Source organism: Stigmatopora argus, chromosome 15 (assembly GCF_051989625.1).
Source record: "Stigmatopora argus isolate UIUO_Sarg chromosome 15, RoL_Sarg_1.0, whole genome shotgun sequence".
NCBI lineage: Eukaryota > Metazoa > Chordata > Actinopteri > Syngnathiformes > Syngnathidae > Stigmatopora > Stigmatopora argus.
In genome coordinates, this window is record NC_135401.1 from 12,258,374 (window position 1) to 12,283,246 (window position 24,873).

At 38.5% G+C, this 24,873-nt stretch overlaps 1 protein-coding gene across 4 annotated transcripts in view; it reads left to right on the plus strand.

The window, feature by feature from the left end:
- lrfn5a (leucine rich repeat and fibronectin type III domain containing 5a) overlaps positions 1-19,571 on the plus strand; it is a 76,124-nt gene extending 56,553 nt beyond the window's left edge. For all 4 annotated transcript variants that reach the window (XM_077621567.1, XM_077621570.1, XM_077621569.1 and 1 more), the window contains exons 6-10: positions 145-300; positions 472-731; positions 1,974-2,441; positions 16,124-16,397; positions 18,275-19,571. In XM_077621567.1, the coding sequence (XP_077477693.1) occupies positions 145-300; positions 472-731; positions 1,974-2,441; positions 16,124-16,397; positions 18,275-19,156 (2,040 nt within the window). In that variant the 3' untranslated portion in view covers positions 19,157-19,571. The remainder of the gene's footprint in view (positions 1-144; positions 301-471; positions 732-1,973; positions 2,442-16,123; positions 16,398-18,274) is intronic.
- The last annotated feature ends 5,302 nt before the right edge of the window (positions 19,572-24,873 follow it).

Consider the following 24,873-nt stretch of genomic DNA (forward strand, 5'->3'; position numbering starts at 1 on the left):
AGGTTTTTTTTAAATGACCAAAAGTGGTCACTTGCTCTATCAAGTGTTAACGAATTTAAATGTTAAATTTGAAGAGCTGTCCAACATAGTGACACTGTCCCTGAAAGGGTTTGAATGTATTTTTGTATTTCATGTCCGTAACAGAAAATGATAAGCCTCCATACTTTAAGTTTGGACCACAACATGTTGGACTTCATTCCAGAGGGGACATTTTCATTGCTACAGAAACTCAATCGACTTGATGTCACATCTAATAAACTCCAAAAGCTCCCGCCAGACCCTCTATTTCAGCGAGCACAGGTTGGTTGATAACGTCATAACATTGATTTCTTTAACATGTACACACGTGTAACAAATTTAAAGAAGTAAATAATAAACCAATAAATAAAATTGACTCACAAATTTAAGTTTGTATTTATTGATTTCTTAGTGTTATTTGAATTTAAAAGGATGTTTTGAAATCAAATTTAGGTTTTGGCTACATCTGGCTTCCTGAGCTCCTCAGCCTTTGCCCTGTCATTTGGCGGAAACCCATTGCATTGTAACTGTGAGCTACTTTGGCTGCGAAGACTCAACCGCGAGGATGACTTGGAGACATGTGCCTCACCTCTGCACCTATCTGGACGATACTTTTGGTCCATTCCTGAGGAAGAGTTCCTTTGTGAACCCCCTCTCATTACCAGATATTCTCAAGAAATGAGGGTTCTTGAAGGCCAGAGAGTGTCACTCAGGTATCTATATGCAACACAATTTGCATCAAGACACAAGTGTTAATTGTCTGTAAGTCACTTTCGATCAAGGCTCTTTTTAATTTCCAAGTCCACATCTAGCGTTTAATTATTTCATTATTTTTTGAATATACCAAAACAATACACAACAAACTCTAAAAGTTGTAGCACACTTTAGGTTTATCCTGAAGTTTCACCCCTAAGTAAGTGCAGATTCTTACTCCAGATCATTCCCGTGAGAGCTGCTGATCATAGTTTCATATAGTGCTTTCTTAAGACCCCTAGTTGTCTTCCTAAAAGACTTATTTCACTCGAGTCCAAACGTAGACATTAACAGGACAAAACATTAACATTTATATAAATCCTACTGACGTGATAAAACAAACAAACAAAACAATATTTTATCAATGAAAAAAACGGATTCAAGTGCAACATTACCAGAAGCTCTTCAAACCTGGGCTTGAAAATTTGGACATTGTGAACAGAATCGGTGACAAAAGTTAGCCTTGGTGGACCCCAGTGCACACTGGAAACAAATAACTTATAATGAGTATAAAAGTCTGAGTCTTTCAGGGAACAAAGAGTGCAGGCTGCATTGCTTATGTTACTTTAAAAGAACGGATTCACTTTTGGCAAAAGATTTTACAGGAACTGGACATTGCTGTATTTATAAGAGACTTTTGCCTTTCACTATGGAACATTTTGAAGAGCGCCTCAGGCGCAAAATGTTCCAAGTTATGTCTTTAGATGTGATTGTATATACACTTTATATACATATCCTACTGGGTCACACACAACACACACTTGTTTGTAAGGGGTAAGACTTACAAAGAGCAAAAAGCTCTAAAGATCATATCTCGTGTGATCATTGTGACTCTCCAAAAAAGACTTCACGATAGCAAGCCATGCCGGAGAAGTTCATAGTCAAATACCATGTTTTCACTAAGTCATTATGTACTGCTTGAAAGTGAATCTTAGGAGAATAGCACAATTATATGAAGCATAAATTGTCATAGCACCATGTTTGCTTTACACCGCAAGTTGCAAGTGAACAGCACAGACCTGAAAATAAAACCCACTATAATTTGATATTTACCCATCACTTGTGTATAAACATTAATAGAAAAGCACACTGCATAATTTCATACTGTATGAATGGTCGCTTATTTTGTTTTTCATCCTAAAATCATCAAGAATCTGGGCAAGTTGTATGTTATGACTTGTTGGATTTTCCCTGCTCAACAGATGCAAAGCCAGAGGTGACCCAGAGCCAGCAATACACTGGATATCTCCTGATGGCAAACTAGTTTCAAACACATCAAGAACACTGGTCCATACCAATGGAAGTCTGGACATCCTCATCAGTACTGTCAAAGACACAGGCTCATTCACCTGCATCTCCTCTAACCCTGCTGGTGAAGCCCACCAAACCTTATCTTTAGTTATTATTAAGCTTCCACAAATCTCCAACAACACCAACAACATCCAAGAGCCTGACCCAGGATCATCTGACATTTCCACATCCACTCGAAGTGGGAACAATGGAGGCAATGTAACCGGCGATGTGAAGGGTGGAGTAGAAAAAACAGTGGTGACTGCTGAGGCAACATCATCAACCGCCCTGATTAATTTTAACTTCCAGAGGAATATTCCAGGTATTCGGATGTTCCAGATACAGTATAATGGGAGCCAAGATGACTCGCTTGTATACCGGTAAGTCTGAGAAAGTCACAACACTCACTCAATAAAACACAATGCAAATGCAGTTAGATTATGCAATAATAATTAACTACTGTATTGCCATTTGATATGAGCCGTTGGCTGTTTGAGAACTTCATACGAAAATAGATTCCATTACGAAAAGTGCCACTAGAGAAACAATGCATAATGAAGAGGAATAAAATATACATCATTCGTTCACACTGGGGTATTAGCAGCATTTTTGGGAGAGCTGTTTTTTTTTTAAATTTGATCGGAAACCAAAAACCAGCATACATCAAAGTATTTTTTTAAATGGAGAGCAACAGACTAAATAGGCATCTGTCAAAATAACAGATTTTTTTAGATAACTTTGCCTCCCCCCATAATTTTTAAACAAAAAAACATCCTGTCGGTGGTCAGAGGGAAAAAAATCTCGAGTATTTGTCGCAGGCCCAGCCTAACAATGAAAAAAAGTGTGACTTATAGTCCTTAAAATACATGTACATGCATTCTGTGTTTGGATTTACCAGGTTATCACACATACCGTATACAGCTTGTATAACGTATTGTAGATACATAGATCCACAAAAATGTTAAAAAGAACAGGTACATATGTGTGTAAAACTAATACTTGCTTTCCTTTTATACGTCGCTATTAAAATAAATATCACTTTCAGACCCCATTCAGAGAGGCGAAGTTTTGACAGATATTGCTAGGTTGAGACCATAAATGTGCTCCTTAAATTTCGCAATATACTTTAGAGCTTTAAAGTGTTGCACTAACACTAATTTAGTGTGAAGACTCAGATCATCGAAGCCGTCGGGAATGGTTGATATGTCTATTTCACAACGATCTGAATAGTATGTTTGGCAATAAACCTAGCTGTTGGTCTTTCAAATTTGCTTTTCAGTTGCTTCTGACATCATTTATGATTATTCTGCGTGTGCATGTTACTTTTTCTTGTGGCAAGGTGGATGGGGAACTAGTCATGTGTGTCACTGTTAGGGCTGCTGGGAAATGAAAACAATGATATGAACGTCCTCACAGGATCGGCTATGACAAAATAATCAAATGCAGACCTGCGGTCTCAATGTGCCACTGGGAAAAAATTCACGTAACCACCCACTCAGTCGCCTCAATAGCCTTTGACAGGGAAAATGCGCTCTTGTGGCATGTGTTGTTTTCTCAGGTTTACATAAATTAAATCAAACTCTCTGAGCGTGATTGCTATTTGAGCTGAATGTTTGCTTTTGTGAAATGGTTGGATGGAATTATTGGGCACAAAAATGCTTGTGGGTGATCTATCAGAATTATCCGCCGTTAATATCCATGGTAATCCTCATACATACTTAATCTGTGTGCAACATCATCCTGAGATAGGAGATCATCGCGATTGAATGCTGAGGGATACGAATATTGGTGACAAAGACTCTAATCAGGTTCAGTATTTTTTGTTTGCATGGAAATTATCTGTGCAGACAGTCATTGAATGACTGGTTTTACTGAATGTTCATGTCAAAGTTGTTTGACTTTATGAGGTGGCTAGTGTGTATATTATACTCAGACGGATTGAAAAACTAATGATGAAAAAAACAGCATTATTTATGACTTGAACTTGAAAATAGACACAGGTCACCACACCAGTGATTGCAGCTGCACCAATGGTCAGATGTTAGTGGATGTTTGGTATTTTGGAGATATAAAAAGACAGGAAAAAGAAAGACCCTGTGGACTAATAAATATGATGCTGGACTAAATTATTATTCATTCATTTTCCATACCACATATCCTCACAAGAGCCATGGGTTGTGCTAGACTCTATCCCAGCTAACCATTGGCAACAGGCGGGGACACTCTTAATTGGATGCTAGCAATGTTCCCTCTAAGCTGCGCGCGTGCACAATTGCGCACTACTGTCGTCTTCTCTGCGCACAGCAAATCATATGGAGCGCACAAAATAAAATCCCTTTTTTTTAGCTGTGAGGTCGACGCGCTAACCACTCATCCGCCGGGCCGCCCATTCATAGATATTAATCATTACATTTTATTATTACCAAATCATTTATGTGTAGTAGACATGCACCTGCTTATGGCAGGTGTGATACTGGTGTGTGCCCATAGCGAGCAATGATGATGTTGCTCACACTAGTACTCAATGTGCTCAGGGAGGTTGTCTTTCTGCCCAGACAAACAAAAAATTAGAGGGAACATTGGATGCTAGACAATCACAGGGTACAAGGACAACCATTCAGTCTCACACTCATACCTAGGGGCAATTCAGAGTGTTCAACCAATCTACCATACATGTTTTGGGGATGTAGGAGGAAGCCGGAGTAACGGGAGAAAACTCACGCAAAAAATGCGAACCCCACACAGGAAGGTCGGAACCCACCAGGGATTTAACCCTCGATCTCGGAGCTGTGAGGTGGATACGCTAACCACTCTCTCCCCGGGGTACACATCTAACTATAAGCATTATTATTTAGCCCAAAAAACACACTAGCTTATCAAATGGTCACTCCCAAATGTTAAAGCAGCAATACTGGGTAGAGTTACAACTAGTGTTACCAAATGCTCCAATTTATCAGAACTTCCTTCAGAGCAATAAAATTATGAAAACAATAAATAAAAGTGTATAACTTAATCTTAACATACTAAATCAGTACGGTTAACTATATAAAATGGGAAACATAACTTTTCATGCCATGTGACAACAAATATATGGTTTCAATGACCAAGAATAGTAACAACTAACAACAACTAATCCAGTTTTAAGTTATTCATACAGGCTCTTAACGAAATGCAGTGTATGTACATTAATATGTAGATGAATGCACTTTACACGTTTTTGTCTGTCTTTCATTTATAACCACTTTCTGCCCAGCACTATTAAACACTTTGAATTCATTAGTGATTCTCTGTTATTTTCCCCTCCTTTCACAGAAAAATTGAATTCCTTTCAACACCACGGTTGGCAAAACAAAAGTCAACAGCATTGATTCTTCCTTTTCATTAACGAAAGAGCAGGCAGGGAAAACAATGGGAAAGAGGCCATAAAGTGTAAAAAAGGTTAAAGATTAGGGGTGTATATGAAGAAATAGGAAGGACTATATAGAAATAAATGAGAGTAACAACAGTAGCACACCCACGCACGCACCCCGACACACAAACAATATTTATGTGCATCACACTAAACAAACCAACTGTAATGTTATTTCATTTTTAATCCAAGACTGGCTGTGAATGCTCATCTTTCTGTGCTATTTACTCAATTAATTTTACTTTCACCTCATATGAATTCAGTCGCATTTACAATTTGACAGATGAGTAAATAAAGAATTCTTGCAAAGTATGGTTATATTGCCACGCGCCATTCTGCTGACCTTGTATACATGCAATATATCCCATAGCTGTAATGTAATACTTAGAATTTTTGATTCAGTATTGATCGCAACAGGAAAACCTCATTCAACATGCTCCGAATGGAAATGAGATTCAGGGTGCTTACCGACACAGTTTTGCTCCTTGTGTATTGTATTTCTCTTCCGGGGGGGGGGGGGAGATCTAATTCCTCGTCCTGACTCCAGCAATACAAAAGAAAATTAATGTATCTACAATAATTAATTTCTAAAGATTTGTTTTTGTTCACAGAATTACTAAAAGTGCAGACTGTAAATTCAGTTGAGACTCAGAGACGGTGTTTAAATGTGAATTTGGAAGGTTGCCAAGTGACTGAGTGGCTACCAGTTCAGTAGTCTGTCTTTTGCTTCAACTTGGTACAGAGACTCTAGCTTCCTGTGATGCTGAACAGAAAGAACAGAAGAGACCTGTGAATGGACAATTTACACGGTTGCCAAGAAATTTGGCGAATTTGAAGATCTATAATTAACCGCATGACTTGGCATGTGAAGAATTGAGTTTTACTAAAAAAAAACAGTGAAATTCTACCCTAACAAAATCCAAATTACTGTGCTACATATATCATTGTGGAATTGAATGCAGCAGTTTTTTTCACCTGAAAATCTACACAAATGCACTTTGTGGTGTACAGTAGCACATTTCTCTATGTAGTGTCCTCAGTGCAAAGAGGGTATTTTATCTTCTGTATGATTTATTGTCCCATTCAGGACTTGAATCGAATAGCCTGCAAAAAATCTTTTGTTTTTGTAGGCCAATGTCATGTAAACAATGACTGCCCAAGGCACCATACAACATTGCACTTCACTAGTTTTACCAAGCTATTCACTGCTCAATTAATGACAATTGTAAAACTAATTGGAATGATAGTTTTTTTTATGATGTCAAAACACATTATGCTGTCATATAAACTTCCCTGTGTAGTAATGGATTAAAAAAAGATAATTAATAACCCACATGAAATAGACCATACATCTATAAAAAAATGCAGTGGTTTCCTTCTCCGAAAATTGCTAATGACAAAGTACGTTATAATTGTGTAGTTTTAAACATTTTTACGTAAAAGATAAATTGATTTAAATCTTAATTTTCTCCTCAGGCTTTAATGAAGATCAATATATTGTTGGTTCCAGCTGTGAAATACAAACTTTGATGTATTTCACTTTTAAAATGTATTTTGAAACAGCAACATAATATTTTTTTTTTAAATGCAGACACCATTAAGAGCAAATTCACTTTGTCCTTCGATGGTGTTCGTTTCCTGACCCCTGTGTAAGTAATGAGACCCAAACACCATACAGGGATTAAGCCAATTCCCCCCTGACAACAAGAAGAGTTTAAGAGAGTCAAGAGAGTCCATTAACCACTTAGGGAGATTTCAAGATTACAGGACAACACATGGTTGCACATATTTCCTTTGGCTGTAAGGCAGCACATTTTTAAGCAGTAAAGCAAGTAAATTAATTGCACCAAGGCTCCCCAGAAGTGTAGAACCTTGGAAAAGCTCCTGAGGCGGTGTTTGCAAAACTTTGTAATAGCAAGGGCATTCTAAATTTCCCCAAAACCTCATAACTTGGGAAGGTTATCCCACTTTGGTCAGCAACTGCACTACCTTTCTTATTGAGCTCACCATGGATGAAAAATGCAAGCTGTCCACAAGCCCAAGATTATGAAATATTCAGAACTAGCAGCTGAATGCTGGAGGGCATCATTTACCCGATGCAGGTAGATGTGTCGTCTTACAACACAGCAAGCTCAGCAAGTTGATGGAAAATGTGCCTCCTAGTAAGCCAAAACCTCATCATGAGTGAATCTTTTCTTTTTTTCCCCACCTTGCTGCTGGTAATAGCTGCCTCCCTTGTTTTCCTGTCTTAGGTTACAACCTCTTCCAGGTTCATTTTACCAGTAAATTATATCATTTTCTCCAAATTGGTAGAATGTAGGAGTTTATGAGCCGTGTCATATTGGCACTGTTTCCAATATCTGAATATTCATTAGGGAGGAAAAAGTTACAAAAATATCGTGTATGCAGGGAAGGTTATAGACAGGCACATATTAAGGGGACAGTCATAAATGCCAAGGGAGTCTATTGTGTACAACCCAAAGGCCAACGGCCGGAGTGGGGAATTAAAGCCCAGAGATGGTTTATAAAGCCTACAGTACAGGAGAATGCCACTGGAAACCAATGTTCCCTCTAAGCTGCGCGTGTGCGCAATTGCGCACTAGTCTCATCTTCTCTGCGCACAGCAAATCATATGGAGCGCACAAAATAAAATCCCAATTTTTTTATTTATTTTTTAGCTGTGAGGCCGACGCGCGAACCACACATCCGCCGGGCCGCCCCATTCATAGATATTAATCATTACATTTTATTATTACTAAATAATTTATGTATAGTAGACATGCACCTGCTTATGGCAGGTGTGATACTGGTGTGTGCCCATAGCGAGCAATGATGATGTTGCTCACACCGGTACTCAGTGTGCTCAGGGAGGTTGTCTTTCTGCCCAGACAAACAAAAAATTAGAGGGAACATCGCTGGAAACTCTCTTCCATAAGAAGACATTCTAAAATGTCTGATTTCACTATCCAAATAAACCTCGTTACAAAATGTGAAATTCGATATCGTATGAGGGGGATTTCTGTTTGTGCCACAATTGTTACATTGTAATCTCTAACAATAAAAATGTGTGACTTTCTGGCTCACTCACACCCCTCTGTCACCATAGAAATTGAGCTGTTTACGTATGATTTTTTTGCTTTGTTAAAAAATTAAAATTTCTCTGAGCTATAATTGAATACCAACCACTTCAGGGTGTATCCCGCCTCTTGTTAGTTTAGTTATTGCTAGCTGGGAGAGGCTCCAGTACTGGCACAACCCTCCCAAGAATAAGTGGTACAGAATATCAGATCTAAAGCGGCAAACACAGTTTACTTTTTGTTGAACACAGAATAGTTTTGTTAAGAAAAGATGAATGTGATAATACACACACACATATATTCATCCATTCCTTCATTTTCTGAACCGCTTTATCCTCACTGGGGTTGCGGGGGGTAAACTGGTCACTAGTCAGTCGTAGGGCACACACAGAGACACAACCATTTGCACTCACAACCACTGTGCGGGAATAGATGCCCGCACTGATGCCAGGCGAGAGAATTTGTTCTGTCACAAAAATATCTAGTCAAAATAAATCTATATTTCTTTATGTGCTGACTTCATTTACCATTTTATATATTTTACTAATGATGGAAAATTGCAGTTTACAATGGGTGACTTGAGTTGTGCAGACAGACATATTGCTATTTTTTAAACTGAAAATGTACTGTACCATCATGCTGCAGACTAAAAGAAAGACTTAGAACACACACACACACACATCTCCTTTAGAATTTTATTCTGGCTTGGATAAATCAAACATGCACGATTTGATTTACAAAGGAATCATGGTAATTGCAATAGCATCAACACTAGCAAGTGCTGATATGATTGACAGGCCTACAGAATCCTAGCACTGCCACGTCAAGCTGGATTTCTCCCTCTTTAATGCCTAATTAAAAGTAATCATTTTTTATGCATTCCAATTTGTCAGGATTGTTAACAACGGTCTTTACCTTCGCTCAATCCAACAATTTATTCATGTTTTCTTTGAGTTTACAACACCTTTAATTAAATGTTTGTATGTAGTTTGATATGGTTGGATGCTTAAGTGAGTCTGGGTGATTTGAAGATGGGGTGTACTGGTAAAAGACCCTTGTAAAGATAAGAATCAATTATACGACATTAAACATATGTTGCTGTGTTTGATAAATTGTGAATGCACCCCCAAGTGACTCTGTAACTTGGAGTCACACACCGACACATCACTAAGCGAGGCGGTAACGTATTCCTAACTCATTAGAAAAAGGGCCAATATTGGAGGCTTTATAAAGTGCTATCATATCATTTAGATCAAGTACTACAGAAGTGCACCCAATTTTCCTTTTTGATTAAATATGATCTCTCCTCACCAAAATCTGTAACCTTTCAAATTCATCGGAAGACTGCTTGCTACTTGCAGCAAGAACAGCAGATCAGGATTTAGAATGCGACTCTAAACTCTTATGTTCAGAAACAAAATATTGTAATCCCTATGAAGTGCATTTAGAGCCAGTAGCTATGGGGAGCTTTTTAGTATGAATATAAATACATATTGGACATTTTTTTCTTTTTGCAATATGACCCTTTCAGTATGTTTTTTTGTTGGAACTGTAGCATTTTCAGTTGGCAAAACAGCTTATTCGGCTAGTCGAATGCAACATAATGTTTAGCCTATTTGTGAAGCACAGAAAAGAAAAAGAACTTAAGGCTATGCGGACATCCCAAGTGTCCAGCAAGTTCTGTGAGTCTTTATGATATTAATAGTGGCTCCCTAATGTCCGCGGGTTGGATAAAATATCCCGTTCTTTTTTTGTGTCTATGCGTGGGAGTGTTTTTTTATTTGTTTGTTTTGACAATGCGAGTGAGAGTGTGCAAGTGAAATACTAACTTCTGCATGTGTTTTAATAGCCTTCTTCAATCAGATTAGGAAGAGCAGAGAGAGTGCATGATGCGTGTGTGTGTCAAAGCGAGTGCTTGATAGAGAGTGTGCTGATTGTTTCAGTCAGCAAACTAGCCAAAAAGCTTTCAGTGTGGGCGTGCTTTGATTTAGTGCCTGCAACCGTCACGGAAGTTATCGCTACTCTCAGAAACGTCAGGGCAACTTGCATGATGGCAGAGGACGAATCCACCAGTAATAAATGAAAAGAATAAACTCACTTTATAACAGAATTTACTAAAGTATATAGAGGATTGTAAACCTGAATTAAGTTTTTAGAACTTGGGATGCCTCATCTATGGCACAATGAGTACAACATGTCAATGGCGAGAAATAACACAAATGGGCGTCTGAAATGATGTAGTGAATAAGACCCTAACATTGACCTTACACCACCCAAGACTTAGACTTTTAATTGAATGCTAGGGCCATGTCGGAGGCGATTCTCAAGCCTGTTTCACCTTCAAGTGTCAGTGTTCATCTAGTCCAGGGGTGGGCAAACTATTCCACAAAGGGCCGCAGTGGGTGTGGGTTTTCATTCCAACCCGTAAAGAGGGCACCTTTTGACCAATCTGGTGTCCTACAAGTGCAATCAGGGGATTGTAGTAAGGTGCTACATGTTTTCCGTAGAAATGTCATTGTGCTGGATTGGTTGGAACAAAAACCGGCAGCCCTCGAGGACCGGTTTGCCCACCCCTGATCTAGTCACTCTGATTCCTCCCAAACTCTTTGTAACAAAATTGGGGTTCGTCAGAGGTCCTCCAATCGCATTCAGACATATTCTATATTTTTTCTTGGTCGGGTAAACTTTGGAGCAGCATTGGGACTGAACAAGATACACAATGTTGGTATAAACATTAAAAAATGGATAAAGCATTTATTCTTTCACATGCTGTAACGAGTCTGGGTGAATGTGGTCTGCGGGTCACTGTGCTGAATGTAATTATCACTGTATTTTCCAAGTTATACCTAAGCACACAGCTGATGAAAATAAACATTCTCTTCGATTCGATTTCTATTGCTCCCTGAGAATGCAAATGCCAGCAGCGTGACACCTACACATGTCCCTTCACCCTTCCTAAACAGTGAATGCTATTTTTTCATTTTGTTTATAGCAAATGTGTTGATTCGAGCAGGGCCGACGACTGTCAGTATTCTGACACAAACTGTCTTCATCGCTATTACTGATTGACAGCAGCTTGCCCCGCCTCCCGACGACGTCAGCTGTCAGGCCCTGCTCTTCGTGGCAGTAAGCGATGCTCAGGCAGCCTCTGGTCTTGTAGCATGACAACCTGTCCGTTCAAAGACACACTGCGACATTGTGACACAATGTCATGTAATCTGGCACTTCCGCCGTCAAGAACGACTAAAAACATCGTGCACTCTGGGTCAGGCATAATAAAACCTAAAAAGAATAATACTGAAGTTTGGTGCTATAGTACTAATTGTGGCATATTTCTCTTGATTTATTGTTATGTATTATAACTTTTGGGCCTGACTCAGTCAGGAGAGATTCTTGTAGTGCGTAGCACCCTAGATTTTCTAACTCCTGTGGACCAACTATGTTTAGATATCTGTCTTAAGAATCTGGGACATTTCTTATGTAGTCTTTCAAGCAATCAGATAAAATGCCTAGAAAATCCTGTAGTGTAAGAGAAGCATGCCGAGAGTCCTTCAGTAAGACAGTGAAGCACATGCTATGCCTTCCTGATGATGATATCCCCGTCTACAGTATGTGAACTTATTCACTTCAATACGTTTAACCTAAAATTTTAGTCATTTTGTGTTCCAGGGATATATGGCATTGCAGTGGTGCTCCGTGAATTTTCTCGTAGCGCCTTCAACGAATCAAAGAATAGTTCACCTTTGCTTGACTCAGAAAACTGGGTTCTATCTCTTTGTGCTGGTCAAGAAATAAATCAATTTGCAGCTATATAAAACCGCTAATGATCCAGTCCAGTGCATTTTACATACTGTAGCATTGCTCAGTAATATCAGCCACACGTGATCTTCTGAGAAAACCACCGCAGACGTGTGTAAATTACAACTTCAGCCCCCTATTCCTTCATGAAAGCCAAGATCCCCTTGTCTGTTGAATCATTATCATTGCCATGAATGCTTGAAGGATCATGTATGGCTCTGGCCTGAAGGCGGTGTCAAATCATTCATCATATTAAATGGTCTGAAACAAAGCAATCTGGTGTAAGAGTTTACCAATCTGTGCATGGATGAACGCATTCATCCTGAAAGGAAAAGATGAAAGTGACTAATGAAGATTGTACTGCCCTCCTGGCTCTGTCCGGGCCTGTAAAGAAAGAAGGGAGGCATGAGTGATAAATGCACACGTGCAATAAGCCGTACAGAAAAGGATTTCGGTCTGTATCTGTGACAAATGTCCATCCAGTGGATATTTTTGAAATGAATATCTCCTTAGCTCTTGAGCTTCTCATTACATTTCTGCTGTAATTTGAATCCTAGCATCATAGACAAATGTCATTTTTATTTATCAGCATGAGCTCTTGCTGCTACGCTGCATGTAATGAAAGTGTATTGGAAGAACAACGTGCAATAACATGTTTCACACCCAGGCACTCATGGCTAAGGGCTTGGCATAGCAGAGTGGATAGATTAGTGTAATAGCCTCAGCCAGGGCATTTGTCTGTCCACAGCAGATCGTCAAATGTTGGCAGTAGCATTCAAATCAAGCACAAAAAAGATATTTTCAATGATTGGGTCCATATGAATTAAGTAAGCATGATAGAACTCCAATGGTTTTACAGTGTTATCATGCTTGAAGTGTCAACAATCCTGAAATGTGTATTTCTAATTAGATGATACTTAGATGTTTTGAATATAAATGATAAAAAATTGCAAAGACTCAAATCTCTGGCCATGTAGCTATAGTGTTAACCTCTATTCTCCATTTCATTTTTCTTTGGTTTTTGGGAGGGACATGATAAGAACTGGGCCAATGGTCTGAGTTGTTTCTCTCTACTGGACTGTGAATAGGAACTAGATCGTCTTTGTTTTCATCAATAGTGTGTGTATTCCTTTCTACAATCACAACAATATTTCCCCTTTGGTGTTTATGGCACCACAGTAAAGGAGCTAAAAGGGTGTGATCCAAAAATTATATATATTTGTATTTATTATGAGAAAAAGGTAAGGAGCATACTTATTGTTAGGAAAATTAAAATTGTACAAACATAGTGAAGAGACTTACAAAGGTTTGTAAAACGGGGCACAGTTTGTGTTTCATAAGTCACAATAAGTGAAATCTCAAGATGTTTTAATACCTCAAACTCCAAACAAACTTACTTCACTCCTGTCTCACGCCAAAACATACACTATGGGGTTTCCATGACATGTACTGTACATAGTGCTGGTGTGGTTTTTCTTAGATAAAGGTGATCTGCACTCTGTGCCTCTTAGCCCAGATCCACCATGTCATCCTTATTATTAAGAAATCTTGTTCCCCTTGGTTTTTTACCTTTGCTGCTTTGGAACCCTGAAAAATGACACGAACAGGCCCAATTGGCCATAACCTAATTGGATCGGGGACATCCCTGGTTTTGGACCTCAAAAATACGCATAGTACTGTCTATTAACGTATTGACTATCATAGGCTATAGGCGTCCAATTAATTTGAAGTGGGAGGCTACCTGCGAATGAACATTGCCACTCTCTCCCTCCAAATGCATTGGATGTCAACCGGTGATAACATTTAAATTTCACAGCGGAAGGAGAAAAAGAGTCACGTGATTTGAATTCTGAAAGTGTTGTGTTCTGGCACCTAATGGTTTACAAATTGAGCACTGGTTTTCATTAAAAATATTCTCAGTTATGAATCTTCACCCCCATATGTATGTATGCAGTAAATCATTTTGGCAATAAGCAAATACTATTATTGACTGAAAGGCTTTCAGCACTGAGGAGTACTTTGTGATGACTTAAGTCGAGTCATAGGCCATGAACTGTTAATTAAGTTAGTAAATTTAGTTCTTCACTTGTTTGTGTATAAATAAGCGTGAGGCAGACACAAAAACACATTTTCAAAGAAATGTCATTTCCACAGCCATATAGGAAATATATGCCTATCTGTGTGCAAGCTGTGTTGACATCTACTACAAATGCAGGACTTTCACTGCTGCCATTAACCTGCAGAGAGAGAGAGAGGGGGGATGTAAGCAGCCATGGTCAGCTCAGTGTTCAAACCTTTTAGTATTCATGGGCTCACAAAGATGGCCACAAGGAGCCCCACATACTCTCCTACAGCCATGTGGTGTTATTTCACAGTGGGCACTTTAACGACCTTTGGGTAGATTTCCCTCAACGCAATACTATCCACTAAACCATCACATGCTGTCTAACCTTTGTCTACCTCTAAACCAGATACTCAACTACGCAGTACAGCCTTTCGCTCTGCTCAATGCAGCTAGGCTAAGCACTGTGAACTGCTTCTCACTGGTTATAATGAGAAATTTCATTAGCATTTTAATGAGGAAATCCAGTAAAGCTGACAAGCCATTTTCAAAAAGCTGAAGGACGAATGAGCACATTCCCACATTACCAAGTGTCCAGTAATTAAGTTAAATTGATGGCAAAGTACCCACTACAGTATGTGAAATGATGTCAGAAGTCCAGATTTTATCATATTTCCATCAAAATCATACTAATTAAAGATAGTACTTTGTCATCCTTGAAACTAGTGCTTTTCAATTACTTTCGGTTAACACCGCACAGGAAGAGGAAAACATTTCATGACACCCTCTTGTGACTATGAATAGTATCATTTGTCTATTAAATTGTCATTACGCCTCTGCACAACAGTGTATCCTTATTACCCTAATTTAAAAAAACAAAACAAATGACTTTATTAACACAATTTAAATCATTCATCAGGTTTAAATTGTATTTCTAAATTTATGTACAAATTTGCCTGAAAAAATATTCATATAAACTGTAAACTGAGTACGCCATATGCATTGTCATTTTTACTATTTTTAGCATTTGGGTAACTTTCTTTTCTCTCTTCATCTCATCTGTAAGAAAGAAAATCTTCAGGGCTTGCTTACTCTCTTCATATCGTTTGCTTGGTGTAAAAAAAGCCCCCACAAGACACCACCATATTCTGCACTGGATGTGCATTCATTCATTCATTTTCTGAACCACTTTATCCTCGCGGGGGGTGCTGGAGCCTATCCCAGCTGTCTTCAGGCCAGAGGCGGGGTACACTGAATCGGTGGCCAGACGATCGCAGGGCACAAAGGGACGGACAACCATTCACACTCACACTCCTATCTATGGGCAATTTAGAGTGTCCAATCAGCCTACCATCGATGTTTTTGGAATGTGGGAGGAAACCGGAGTTCCCGGAGAAAACCCACGCAGGCCCCGGAGACCATGCAAATGTGGATTCGAACCCAGAACCCCAGAGCTGTGAGGCCGACGCGCTAACCACTCGCTTCACCGGGCCGCCCTTTTGTATATATTTATTGTGATAAATGCTGAATGAGATGCCACATGTTTAAATTACCGGGCAACGGATGTTAATAGGAAACAAAGCAAAGTAATTTAGAACTTGAGTTGAGCTCATGTGCCCTTTATAAGCCCATATGGATCACAGATAATGTTTTTGATGATGCCTGTAACACTGAATGTTAATTCATTGCCTTTGTCTCCTTTCTCCTGTAAAACAGAATGATCCCGCCATCAAGCAAGACCTTCCTAGTCAACAATCTAGCAGCAGGAAGCTTGTACGATCTGTGTGTGCTCGCCATTTATGATGACGTAATCACCTCCTTGACGGCAACCCGAGTGGTAGGATGTGTGCAGTTCACTACAGAATCAGAGTATATGAGGTGCCATTTTATGCAGTCCCAATTCCTCGGTGGAACTATGATCATCATCATCGGAGGGATCATAGTTGCTTCTGTGCTCGTTTTCATCATTATCTTGATGATACGGTATAAGGTGGGTCTGTTTGTCACTCACCATGTGTTTTCTCCAGTTTGAAAACGTTCTGAAAATTTATAGGTGTCTGGATATCCCCAATTGGATAAACGTGCCTTGCAATGTTATTTTCAGATTATTATTATTTTTTTAAATATTTTTAATTTTTAAACTTAACAAAGCGACAAAATCTTATCAAGTAATCAAAAATAATTTTAAAGTATAAATAAATTATTCTCAAATATTAAATAAAAATCAATGCAATTCCTGGTAGGTTTAGATCATGTAGCCATGGAAAATGTTAGTTATGAACAATGAACTAAATCAAGGGTGTCAGACTCGGGTTGGTTCGCGAGCCGCATTAACGTCAACTCGATTTTATGTGGGCCGGACCATTTTAGATATAATATTTAGATTTTTTTAATAAATGGATTAAAAGAACTGGATTAAAAGCTCTAAAATAATGTTTATTTTAGCTTTTTATATATATTTTTAGATTTTACAAAATGATTTTCGAACTAAAAACTGAAAAAAAATGATTTAAAAAATGCTATTATTGATTTAAAAGGGGGAAAATCAGGAAATTTAATATACATCTATACTTTTCATTTTAATTTGATCCTAAAACAGAAAGTCGGCACTCATGATTTACTTTCTCGGGCCACGCAAAATGATGCGGTGGGCCAGATTTGGCCCCCGGGCCTCCACTTTGACACCTGTGAACTAAATTTACCAATAGTAAACATGTAAGAAAAATCTGACATACTCAAAAGTTTCCACTAATTGTGTTAACTACCGTGAATTGTTTCTAAGTTACATTTCCTAAGGGTAACTTAGGAGCAAGTGATGACCTGAAATTGATTCAATTCATCACTGGGACCAATGAGACGGATTTGAGATGCTAAACACATTTGACTAGTCAGAGAATGAGATAATACCTCCTAGCTCATTTGTTTCTCCGACATCTCGTGTTGCTCAAATCGGATTTTCTTCAATTAGCTCATACCTTGTGTCCAAGGGACCCTAAGGACTGTTGAAGTTGGCAAATAAGAGAAGGTCATGTTGGTTTCACTTTTTCTATGAAACAATTTTGAAATGTTTCACAACATTATTTAACCCAAATGAAAAAATTAATTTGCTTCTGACATTATTCCTAAAATTGAGTACAATTTTGCAAGTGAGTTCAACTGTTTTGTCGTATCCTTAAACAGGATGTCAGGTATAAATATGATACACATGATTTTTGCATGAGTCCATGTCCAAGTCAACTTATTTTGACGATCTGGTGATATTAACTCCGAATCAGGCACTAAAGAAATGTATTAAAGTTTGTTTTTTGTGTGAATTTGAACCGATCCCAACGTTATAGCCATATAAAAAGAGGAGACAAATCCTTTCACCTTGTTGTGATTTTCTTGACTTTTTTAATGTCGCTGAATGTTTTGTCTTTTTGCTGGTGTAAATATCCGTATATGTAATTATATATAGTTTAAAACACAACTGAATATATTATTATTATTTTGCAATATCCTTATCCCAATGTCTTATTCTGATGTTTGTAACTCTTTCACACCCTTTCACTGCCATTGACATCAAATCCATTTCAACAGCTGGCATTGAGGGAGCATGTCTTACTGCTATGGACGGCAATAAACATCCAATCCAATTTGACTGCCAGTCCAAATATAGATTGGATGTAAATCTCTGTGAATGGCAGCCAATGTGTTAACACTTGTAAAGATAAATATGTACATTTTAAAAACCCAATCTTTTACTCCCCATTACGATCGTCTGAAAATTATGTGATTAGGCCTGATTTCTGATCAGGCGATCGGATCGGGGACATCTAGTCCAATGAGTGATGGGAGGAAAAACATATTTTTCTGTATGACCCGCAGGTGTGTAATCCAGGAGACGGTGCTAAAGGCATGTCAATGTCGATGACAAATGTTCACTCTCAGACAAACGGACAGCAGTCCCAAAGGTGCAGTGTGACCCCCAGCACCTCCAAGCATGGCTCATTTGGATTAGAGGACCTATCAGGAGGCTCAAAAAAGAAGAGTGGACCAGGAGGAGGAAAGGACGGGACAACTCTTTCATCAAACTCTTCCCTGCCAGACTGCTCTACAACGACATCTGTTCTTAGCCAGCAATGGACAGTACCTGGAGGTGAAGAACAGGAGAAAGTGTGTGAGGAGAGAGCACGAGCCTGTGTCTCCTCACCTGCGACAACTAGCTCACTAACTCGGCCAAAGCGTAAGCCCGCTCTCAATAAGCCGGGTTCGGCTTGTTCAAACACCTCAGCTGCCCTGGAGATTCTTCCAAGTCTATCCCCTCACCCTACTTCCTCTTCAATCTCCATGACTTCTTCCATTCTCCATCCTATAGATACCCTAAACACCAACCGCAACAATTCCACTTCACTTGACCAAGCACAGCCTCCTCCCATTGCCACCTCTAATGCACTTTCCTCCATCCGCTATCGAGAAACGCCCATCCTGCGGCGTGCTCCTCGCACCCACGCCTCCTCCGCCAAGTACCAGACTCTCCCTGTCGAGGAGGCAGGAGGAAGCCGGCCAAGGAGGAGGTATTCTCTCAGTGAAGGGGGGTCAAAGAATCTCTCGTCCCACCGAGGGAGTACGGGAGCACCGAAATTGGGACGTATTATGCGGGACAAAAGGAGTCAATCAATGAGTGGAATGCTCTGCTCCAAAGAAGGGGAAGGAGACGCCAATAAAGGGCGCTGTGATACTGACTGGATCTTGGAGAGCACAGTTTAAATTTTCAACCAGAAAACAAAATACACATTATATATTGTTGTTTATTTTGAGTGTGACAATTTCTGGGTTTTGTGTGTCTGTGTGAGTGCAAGGTAAATTGATTCTGCGACTTGAAGCAGTAACATTGTTTCACCTGATGATGGGAATGTTAGTGTTGATTTTTTTGAGTGAGCAAGGACAAGTTTATTTCTGGGTGACAAAGGGACAAGTCTTATTTTTCAAGCATTTTTTGTTGTCTTTTCACATCTATTTGTTATCTGTTTTTGCTCCTATTTTGACAGTTTTGTAGGTGTTTCAAATCTACCATTAAGCAAGCTGATATTAGTGTTGCACTGATGCTATTTTTTTGGCTTCCGATACCAATGGCTTTATCATCCGATGTCGATACTGTATCAATATCCCTAAAATACATTTTTTAAAATTCTTTTAATACTAAATTACTATATACTCACTTGAACAAGAAGTAATTGCTAACATGGCTTGGTCTGAGACTGTTTAAGTCAACTGCAGACACTCTGGATTGTTCAGGTCCCACCTTTCAGACAGAACTATATATTTGAGGCTTGCTGTCTTAAGGAAATCCACAGAGTTCAATTTGAGGGCCTCCTCCCCGTTTCTCATTGTATTTGCTGCTAGTAGACACCTAAGTGGAACAAGTAAGGGGAAGAATACAGCTCCTATTATGCTCTCATCCAATCGCTGCCTACATATTTTAGAATAAATTATAAAATTCCTTAATTTTTTTCAATGTATTGGATGGCATTGACAGTGCTAGACGCCTAATCCAGTTCAAATAGGACATCCCGCTTGAAAATGAACAGGATGTCTACCAGTTAACTATTAACATTCACTAAAATTAATTAAAAATTAGCTCCTTTTTTATGGCCGTGTGCATTTTTGGTGGCCATTTCGGGTAGGAAACCCGGTGGTTGGAAACAAGATCCCAAAGAGTACATATTGCGCAACCCCGCCATGTTATTTCTCGTGACCGGACGTTTCGTCGAAAGACGTTTGGTCCCCGGACATTTGGTCGACCGGACGTTTGGTCCCCGGACGTTTGGTCGACCGGACGTTTGGTCCCCGGACGTTTGGTAGAACGTACGGGCCGTCGACCGGACGTTTGGTCGCCGGGTTCGCTCGCTGTCAAATTATGAGAGAGACAGACAGAGAGTTTACTGTTGAAAGTGAGCAACCAGGTAATCTCTTGCTCTCAAAATTATAATCATGAGAGAGCGAGAGAGTCCGTTCTACCAAACGTCCGGTCGACGCCCCGTCCGTTCCACCAAACGTCCAGTCGACGCCCCGTCCGTTCTACCAAACGTCTGGGGACCAAACGTCTTTCGACGAAACGTCCGAGTGCCGTTATTTCTTAGTACTCCCCGATATAGATGACATCATTTTAGTGCCGAATCGGTGCTGATACTATCGGTATCAGTGCAACACTAGCCAATACCTTGCCTTGTCTTGTTGAGTCCTTGACTTTTCATGTTGGTTTCACTTTAGAGCACAAAAAAAATGCAAGACAATGGGCTCGCCACCTGATTTCACTTTACCTGCAAATAACACAAAAAAGGGAAATTTCACAGGTTTTCTGGTCCACAGTTCTAGAGTCATGCCGTACAGCACATGTGTGACTACGACCGGACAAGAGATAGCAGTCGGTGCCTTCTTTTGCACAAATACTCTCTACCTGGAAGTAGCGCTACATCACACTCCACAGAGTAGACCAGGCTGAGCAAAGAGTGGACAGAGGAAGGCGGGAGTTTTAAGCCTTTTTGACCTACCGAAGAATAGGTGGTGTTTCTTGACAAAGTGAGTGGGTAAATATTAAATGGAGACTTTATGGACCACTTATGATTGATATTTTCTAAATGGAATAATATAAATAAAACAAAGATAAATAAATAAAAGATTTTCGCTGACATTGGAATACTTCGGTCACGCACTCCTCGAAAGCTCATGTACAGAAAAAGACAACATGTACTGTGTTGTTATGTTGTGTAAAATAAAAAAAGAAAATGTCTGGTTTCTTGGTTGAACTAATGTAGTTATTACAATTTAATGTACTAACTTTAGGGACACTCTTACTTAGCAGTTGTATTATGTTTGGGCTTTCATGGCACCAGTGATCATCAAGATTGCAAATTGTTTTATTTTACAAGGAAATAGAAAAGGTCAATTATTTTCCTAATGAAACAAACTTATGACAAACATTACAACATTCAGCGATCTTACATAACATAACAATGTAACCTAACCTTATCAACAAATAACATAACAATGTAACCTAACCTTATCAACAAATACTAACATAACAATGTAACCTAACCTTATCAACAAATAATATAACATGCATTCTCAATGAATTTTGTATACTTCTACATCCACAAAGCTAAAGAAAGACAGTTGCAGACAGTGTTAATGTGTCTGCCAGAGTTACTAAATTAGTTTGTGGGAGGGTATCATATTCTGATTGACAATTAAAACGCCAAAGTTGAAAGTTACAACAAAATTTGAGTTAAACAACAAACAAACAATTAATTATATCCCTTTTTTTAGAATCAGAAGACAATTGCTTCAACTTGCATTCAATTTACAAACATGTACACCAGGGGTCGGGAACCTTTTTGAAAGAGAGAGCCATAAACAATTACTATTTTCAAATGTTATTCCTTGAGAGCCATACTCACAATTTAAAAGTCAAGATACATGAAAATGTGCCAATTTTTAGTCATTTTACCACTTCTAAAGTACAAAAAGTCTTTGAATTCTTTAAACAACATTGTTACGCTGTTGCTAATCAATGAATATCAATGAGTATCAATGAGAGAATAGATGCAGAAGACTCTAATGAAAAAAAAGTCAATGCCACAGTCCCGATGTGACGTTCCTATTGGTGCATTCGGGACTCGGCTTTCTCACCACCGGTTTCCATATTTTAGCTCAGAGCCATATGCAACCATCAAAAGAGCCACATGTGGCTCCCAAGCCATAGGTTCCCTACCCCTGATGTACACTACATGCACACACACACATAGAATATGTATTTCTTGTTTGGCCCTACTTCCTTGGTAAAAATATAATAAATTGATGCCAACATACACTGAGACAATTTTGTAAATGCAATTTTAAGGCATTCGAGAGTGGCATGCAATGACAGGGAAAACAAAGGGACTCAAAAATGATCACATTCTTTAATTTGTCTTACAATTCCATAGCTTTAAAGCCTTCAACTAAATTGTTTTCCTCTCTGTAGACATTTACACAGACATACACAGACAACCCTCCCCCCACACAAACTCAGCTGACCTTCCCAAGACATCCTTTGGCTGTGCAAATATTCTATGTTAAGAGGCTTTGTACAATGTGAATTTCTCATATTCTACTATCAGGTGCAACCTTAAATGAAATATTTGTAAAAAAATATATAGATCATATCATATGTCAGCTAACATTGACCCTCTAAGACATTATAGTGTCCAAATTATACTTTTGACTGATAGTTTTGAAAGACTTATGATTGGGGATTACTAGTAACTATCATACCAGGTAAAGGCACGCATTTGGTGGTAAGTGGCAGAGATGGTAAAAAAAACACTGAGAGAAAAAATCTAACATGAAGTTTAAATGAACAAGATGAAATTGTAAATGCAAATGCTCATTCAAGTTAAAGGATATCCTTTAATTGATCCATGCATGATCATTTTCTCCACAGCTCTCCATAACAGCACCTAACTTTAGCAGCCTTTGCACCTGGATCAAGAATGTGTTACTAGGATCTGTCTACCAACTGGGCGAGGTTGACAAATAAAATAAATTCATGAAGCACTGCAACTACATATGACCATAAAATAATAATGAATTAAATACTGACTATCTAATAATAAAAAAATATAATAAACACTTATTTCATATTAATGAAAGTCGCATTTTAATTAATTCATAACACATTAATACCAATTATTTTAATCCATGGATGTTTTAGTCAAACTATTCCTCAGAACCATGACATAAATAATTGCATTTTAAATAGTCCATTTCATTAATCTTGGCACTTTTAGACAAAACAAATGTATTTTCATAGTATGTACAACAACGTAAAATTGTTTCACATCACATGAAAACAGCAAGACAATTTTATTCCTCCTTACACTTGAGTATAACTTTAAGTGACATTAATCCATACCTGTCTGAATACTAAAAATATTTTTTTTAAAACAAGCCTGTCTGACTATATAATTTAGCCTTTATGTGGTTATGCAATTAAACAACATTCTTTTTTTCCCATTTTTTCCTTTATAACAAACTTCTCTCTTACGTGCTTGTCCTCATCCTTCTTTTTTTCTGAAATTCAACCTGGAAGGATTTCGTCTTTCTATGATAACATTTAGTCTAGCAAGTGTCTCTCATGTTAATTTCAGATGAGTACAGGCTTAAAAGAACAGTTTTAGGTAACTCCTTGGTCTGCAGAGGTGAGTGAGATTAGGGATTGTGGTGAAACAACCGCATCGTAGAAAACTGTGGAAAATGGGCAGAATTTTACATTAGAAAAGTATTACTATACGTACTGTTATTCTTTTGTTTTGTTGTGTTTTATCATTTTTTGATCACTGTTATTGTCAAATATTATTTGAACATTTCTTTTCTTGCCCTGCAGACCGCATCGGCCTGACGATGGCTAAGACAGATATAGTTGGGGCTAGGAAACAAACATCGCCTACACAAGCAATCCTATTTACTCTCTCAAGTACAAATGCATTTATTTTTCATTGTTCCACAAAATAGTCATGACTTTTATTATTTCAATGAGAAGGCAAGATTATTTGAGCTGTGAAAACGGCTTTACTAGCATTAATCATGAATATAATCATTCACAGTAACTTGAAAAGTTTTATTACAAACTTTGGTAGAATTTATTTAGACCAACAGAAATTCCAGAGTAGAAATGCTGTACCAGGCAAATTAAATCGAACACAATTTAACATTGTCAGTTATTTCACAATTTAAATGCAAAAACAAGTACTTTTTACCAAATTTATTTTCTTTTAATTAGTGTGATGGCTGATTTTTAAAAAAAATTACAATTGGTACCTCCCACATACACAATGGAAGGGCTTTTGTGTAGAAATCTGCATATTTCTACCGAACTAGACCAGTTATATTTATGGTATAATTGGGTTGCAGATTGTTTTTCTGATCAGGCAAACATGAGGTTCCGATTTCCATATTTGAGCATCGATGGCGCTTCATATGTGATGGGTTTAAAATGGAATTTATGTACTAATATTCTTTCCTACATTCCTGTGCCAAGTAGCCAGGTGGATGGGGACACTTGATCTAATCAACATCACAGCTCCTACTGCACAATTCACTGCTGTGATACATTGTCATCCTTCCCAACTTTGCGGCTTCAACATTCGTGGCTTCAGTACATTGCGTTTTTTAATATCAAGTATAGCCTCCCTTTACTTTTCCAATTCTAGCTTCAATGCAAACATCGCATATGTGGTACTCTTCCTTAACATAAAGCCATATTGCTGCTCACAAATACTTACTTCTGTCCTTAGTCTCGTCTCGACCACCTTCTCCCAAAACTTCATTGTATGTCTAATGAGCATTATTCCCCTATAGTTTCCACAACTCTGCACGCCTTACTTGTCAAAGATGGGCACCAGTACACTTCTCCTTCATTCCTCTGGCTTCTTATTCCCTTCTAT